Source organism: Sinocyclocheilus rhinocerous, unplaced genomic scaffold, assembly GCF_001515625.1.
Source record: "Sinocyclocheilus rhinocerous isolate Xijiao unplaced genomic scaffold, SAMN03320098_v1.1 scaffold499, whole genome shotgun sequence".
NCBI lineage: Eukaryota > Metazoa > Chordata > Actinopteri > Cypriniformes > Cyprinidae > Sinocyclocheilus > Sinocyclocheilus rhinocerous.
This window is the reverse complement of record NW_015637156.1, coordinates 1,980,540-1,986,745: the sequence shown is the minus strand read 5'-3', so window position 1 is coordinate 1,986,745 and position 6,206 is coordinate 1,980,540. Positions and strand designations below refer to the sequence as shown.

Here is a 6,206-nt window from a genome sequence, read left to right as displayed (position 1 = left end):
GTTGTTTACGTATGCGATACTCTCTAAAATGGCATTATAAGGTGACGCGGAGGAGACGGATTGTTGAATAAAGTCTTTAACTTTTTGTTTTCTTTGCGCACAAAAAGTATTCTCGTAGCTTCTTAAAACTACAGTTGAACCACTGATGTCACATGGATTTTTTTTAACGATCTCCTTGCTACGTTTCTGAGCCTTGATCGTGATTTAGGATTACATAAAAATTATATGTTGTTACATAAATTACATTATATGATAGTTTAAGGATGGAGCTAAACCGTGCAAGACAGTGGAGCTCAAGGGGTGGAATTCCCCACCCCTGAGAATGAAAACTAGACAGTTCAGAAATGTAAAAATACAAGAAATGTCTGTGCCTCAATTTTAGGACACAGACATGTCACACATGCAGCATATTTTGAATATTACATATTTGTTTGCATCAAATAAATCACAGAATTATTGATGGCTGTTTTTATATCCTCATAGGGCAACGTATCCTGGGAGATACAACTCATAAAATCCAAAATATATCAAATATTTCAAAAAATCCTTTGAGAATGTTTTATTTACGTCCAGATGATATAATAATAAGTGACATGAAATTATTTTTTTTGCTGATCATTTTCCATTCTTGCCAGTTTTGGGTTAAATCACTGTTCTCTGGGCTCAATGAACATATTTGTTCATTCATAAACTTAAATCTTATGAGATAAATTAAAACGATAAATTATGAGGGACCTGAAATGCACGGCCTCTTTTTTTGATTTCGTACAGTGACAGCAGCTATGATAAAAGACACTAATCATGTATATAGGTACACTAATCAATAAATAATGATATCTATTACTAATTATGCACAAACCGCACAAATATTGAAAAACAAATATTAGCCAATCGGATTTTAGACCCAGAACTATAACTGTAACTGATCTTTGGTATTCTATTGAACGAGGAATCATTTAAATGTGTCTTATTTGAGCTGCCAATGATTGTAAATAAACCTAAACAATGCCATATCCAACATAAAGCCATCTTATATAACTACCTAGCTGAAAATACACAGGAGATACACAGCAGTATTAAACAATACTTTATGGAAGGGATATCTAAGGACAACAATTACTTTCTGGTAAAGGAACATTACTATATTACCATGATCATGCCAGTATCTGTATAACCCTACAATTATTGTTGTATGTCACTGATTTATGTGTCAAGATGCTGAAACTCTTTTCTAACCTTAACAAAAGAACATTTATCGAAAATGTTTATTTACTTTTGAAGGCAGTAACGGAACCTGATTCCCATGATTCTTTCACTACATCCCCAATAAATAAATAATAACCCTACGAATCAGACAGAAGGGCAGCTGTATTTATGATCTGTGATTTATTCATGATATTTTTCCACAAATACATCTGCCATGCAAACAATGTGACATGAAATATCACAACTTAGTAGCAACCTTTATTTTCTCGAAGGAAAAATCAAATGTCAAACAATCCTTTGAATCCTTTTGCCACTTTGAAAATAAACTGACTTCACTCAGTGCACTTAGTTTTGAACTTCAACTGTGATGAGTATTATAAAATAATACATGTGAAAATAAAAGTATTGATACCCAGCTCTTCTAGAAGAAGGAGCATGATTAAATCACATGAAAAGCATGCTATATTCTGACTCTTGTGATTCACAGTTGATTAATTGACACAGGTTGCGTGCTGCTAATAACAGGTGTTGGGGTCCCAGTTGAAAACAATGTCAGGTGGTATCATGGGAGCAATGTACCCACACAGGGGTTGGTAGGAAGGGTTAGGAGCCCGTCTTTCAAAGCAGTTCCACCGTTCTTCTCCTTTCTTCTCACAGCACTCATGGACCAAAGTCATAGTGGAATATTCCTCAATACAGAAATAGGACAAGGCAGTTTCCCACTGCAAAAGCAAAGAAAAAATACATCATTATATTTCTGCTTATCAGTGCTGTAGTAAAATGACTTCTGTTTGGCTCATGTTTCTCATTCTATGTACTCACTGCCTGTTTCGCACAGCAAAGGATCTGTCCATTTCCAACGGCCAAACCTCCATAGCAGCACTGACCCAACCACGCCTCTAGTCTGTTTACTGCATTTCCAGCACGATGAGCGTAAGCATAACTGGATGAAGGGAAACAGACGGCAGGATATCTGAGACGACCATTTCCATAAAGACAGACGGCATTGAGATTGTTAACCGAAGGTCTGGCTGGAGGGAAGGATGATTCCATCAGTTTGTTAGGATCAACGATCAGTCCCCCTTAATGGAATAAAGAAAATATATAAATACATGTTATTAAAAAGTCACTTTTTTTTTTTGTGGAAAGGTCCTTTTTAAATGTACTACAGGAAGTTTCAGAGAATGCAGTATCAACATATCTTTTTATGCCTTTTATTAGGACAGGACGGTAGAGAGATGACAGAAAAGCATTGGGTGGAGAGAGGGGCCAGCATCAACATATCCAAATGCAATGTAAAGGTACCACAATGGACATTGTTAGAGAAATATATCTATGTATGTTTACATTTATTCTTTCAGCAGATGCTCCAAAATTAGATTTAGTTTCAGTTTTAGAAAGTTTTGTAAAATAAAGCACATACCTGCCAATGAAATGAGATGAAGTATCAAAGTAGTTACAAGTGTGCTTTTCCAAACCATGACTGTTTTTTTTCCTTTCTTTTTTTTTTTTGAAGTTAAAGAAAAGGTTCTTCTTTTCTCTTTGCAAATTTGCACTCTTTTCTTCAGTCTTGATGGGAGCTTTAAAATACTGCAAGGTTGTGTCTGGATTTAAAGGGTTGGAAGAGGAACAAGAGGCGGGTCAAAGCTGGTGGGTCAAGCAGAGCTTGAAGAAAGGAGATAAGGGCCTAACGTTATCTGCCTTTATTTTATATAAACTCCCGCATGATACTAATTCAAACGTCAAAACAGTGGATAGTCAAAACAGGAATGTTCTTCAACCCTATTCTAAAACACTGAGCTTATTCACACATTTTTATCTAATTGAAATGGCTTGCTCAAGTGAATGAGAGAAATACTCCCATGGGTTCTTGCAAAGCAATCAGTTCTGCTGCATCATGCTTGAGGAACTGTAATTAGAAAAACAAAATATCTTGGTGTATCCCACTGCTGGCAGCTAAACAAAGCAAGACAAATAGCAATTTCAGCATGGAGTAGTGAGAAATTCTTTGAAGTGTATGGGATCAAAACTCCCTCAAGGGCAGACTTATCAGCTGCTTACAGGTTTGTGAAATTTGGTTATTTAATTGTGAACAAATTAACTACTGCTATGAACGAAATTGCAAAATAAACCATTTATTTAGTTGCTTTATTCATTTTTTGTTAGGTTTCAGATATTTGGCTATATTTGTTATGGTGGACTAAATTTGCTTTAACAATTTATACCTGCTACTGTATATTGAAGCAATGTTAGTTATTATAAATTGTTACATCCAAATTATGTTAATTAAAGCTAATCATGAGCTGTTGGGAACAGTGTATCTCCCCACCCTCCCCTCCCCTTTTTTTCTCTTTTTACTTTTGCTTTCAGCAGGGCGACGCACGTACCTGATTATGGTTTGTTCATCTGTCAATCATCGAGACGACCAAGCGTGATCTCGCTAATAAGGGTGCGCCATGTGATTATAAAAGTGCACCTGTAGTGGAAGCAGGAGTTTACTTGTACGCTAGAGCTCACTGCATTGACAGTTTCTTGTGAAGCTTGCGTGCTCATGTTTGCCATGCACTTTTGATTTTTGACTCTGTTTATGGCAAAGAAAGTCTGTGTTCTTTGATGACTTAATGATGGCTCATTCGATCTTCTTTCTCTTTGTAGATTTTACCGTTTTTGTTACCTAGTGGTAAAATCTGTCATGAAACGGGGAAGAGGGAAAGAACAGGTGATATCACGTGATATACACTGTGTACTACACAGAGTTTTCAATTGTGTATAGAACACTAGTTTAGAGACCCGTGCCACCCTCTGTATCTTTTTAGTTTGTAGTAGCCTAAAGAGTAGTTTATTTAGGGCGTCTTTGACGCTGAATATTTTTCTTTTCTTTTTTTTAAATGTGGGGTTTTCTTGTGAACATTGATGGATGAGTTAGATTAGAAGGTTTCTTTTTTTTAGTGAGATTGGTTGTGTTTTTGTTTCTTTCTTTTCCCCATTCTTCTGTGAACCTAATTCTTTTTGCTTGGTTCAAAATTGTATACAAGTTGTACTTTTATGTAAATAATTATTTTGGGTTAATCTTTTGCCCCGTTTTCTTTAATTGTAATAAACAGACACTTTACCAGATTCAGGATTGCTTGAGCGTGATTGCTTTCCAGTATATGCTTGTTGTTTTGATGCTGCAGCCCTTACTTTTCCCTCGTAAAAGGATTTGTAACAAAAATTCACTTAAAATATATATTTTTTAAATTCTCTCTCATTTACTTGAGATGCAAAATGACTGAAAAATACAGTATATCAAAATGAAGTGAGTTTATGACATGCTGGATCATATTTGAGAACATACATTTATCTCACTCTCAACAGAGAATGCTCAGGTGTAAAAAGACACAGTTTTTGTGCCGCTAAATCAAATAAAAATGCTCTGGTTGTTACCTGTATTCTCGCTGCAGTGGATCAGTTCTCAAAAGCCTGCAAGTTAATCCCCCTCAAGGGCCTCCCCACAGCCCTGGCGACTGCCGAAGCCCTGTTTCATCACGTCTTCCGCAATTTCTGCATCCCGGAGGATGTCGTCTCCGACCATGGGCCCCAATTCATCTCCCATGTCTGGAAGGCTTTCTTCAAGCTCCTGGGTGTCTCAGTAAGCCTGTCCTTCGGATATCACCCCCAGACTAACGGCCAGACTGAGCGGAAGATACAGGAGATTGGGAGGTACCTCCAGGCATACTGCCACAACAACCAACCAATGTCGGAGACGACATCCTCCGGGATGCCGAAATTGCGGAAGACGAGATGAAACAGGGCTTCGGCAGTCTCCAGGGCTGTGGGGAGGCCCTTGAGGGGGGTTAACTTGCAGGCTTTTGAGAACTGATCCACTGCAATGAGAATACAGGTAAACCCCTCGGAGTTGGGGAGATTGGTGACGGATCGGAGATCGGACCAGGGACGACGAGGGATAGGTAAGGGAACCAGTTTACCGGCAGGGAGGTGATGTGGAGTCTTTGAAATGGCACAGACTGAGCAGCCGTGGACATACTGGGAGACATCCCGGGCCATACTGGGCCACCAGCAGGGCTCCAGACTCATTCTTCCCACTGGTCGCTCTTTTGCGACTAACTTTCTCAGTTGGTCGCACGAGCACATGATTTGGTCGTTTTTTTATTTATTTTACAACATGGGATTAATCAATGCATGCTTTATCATAGTTTATTGTTATATGGAAAAGAAAGCGGGCTGTATTATATACCGACTAATAAATTACAGAATGTTTAGCAAACCACTGAGGTAAAAAATAAAATAAAAAAGAGCCTCCATAGCGTAACGTGAGGTAAACAGCAAAGATAACAAGATTTTTAAAACGAAAACAATAAGAAAAGTAAAACTAAACTTGCTGTCGGTGATGGTGCTTGCATGTTTTTCCCCACATGAATATCAACATGTTCACCCTCTCTGGTTTAAGAAGCTGTCTTTTACTTTATTTTAGCTTGAAAACCATCCATCGTTTCCTCAATATTCGCATCATTTTTGCTGCGCGCACCTTCGCGCTCGTGCTGACGCGGCAAGTATAAACCAGGCTCTACACTCAAGGTGCTGCGCAGTTCAATCGAGTAGCGCGGTTTCGTTATGGTTTCAATTTCGTTTGTCGTTTGATTTTTCTCATATGCAACAGAAATGGCAGCGCTTATGAGTTGAACAACGCGGTGGTCGAGACAGTGCGACTGCTCACAAAATGTAGTCACACAGGCAGAAAAAATGGTCACAAAATGCTACCATTTGGTCGTAGTCTGGAGCCCTGACCAGTACCGAGCTTGAAGGAGCGAGAGAGTATGCAGGCTGCCTGGATGTCCAGAGCCAGGGGAAGCGTGAAGTGAGCCCAGAAGGGTTGGCCTCAAGGAGGATGGTATATAAGTTTTCCCTTCTGGGCCTCCCAGCGGAGCAGGCTCAGTAAGGGTGGCGACACAGATCTGTTCTTCCAGAGCCCATTGGATGGGGCTGACGATGACGGCTGG

At 39.0% G+C, this 6,206-nt stretch overlaps 1 protein-coding gene across 1 annotated transcript; it reads right to left on the bottom strand.

The window, feature by feature from the left end:
- Positions 1-1,376: 1,376 nt before the first annotated feature.
- Positions 1,377-2,844, bottom strand: LOC107748714 (extracellular matrix protein 1-like). Its single transcript, XM_016563661.1, has 3 exons — positions 2,630-2,844; positions 2,029-2,288; positions 1,377-1,928 (listed from the first exon to the last, which is right to left on the bottom strand). Exons 1-3 carry the CDS (start codon positions 2,685-2,687, stop codon positions 1,722-1,724), a joined length of 525 nt encoding a protein of 174 aa, XP_016419147.1. The 5' UTR covers positions 2,688-2,844; the 3' UTR covers positions 1,377-1,721.
- Between the last annotated feature and the right edge of the window lie 3,362 nt (positions 2,845-6,206).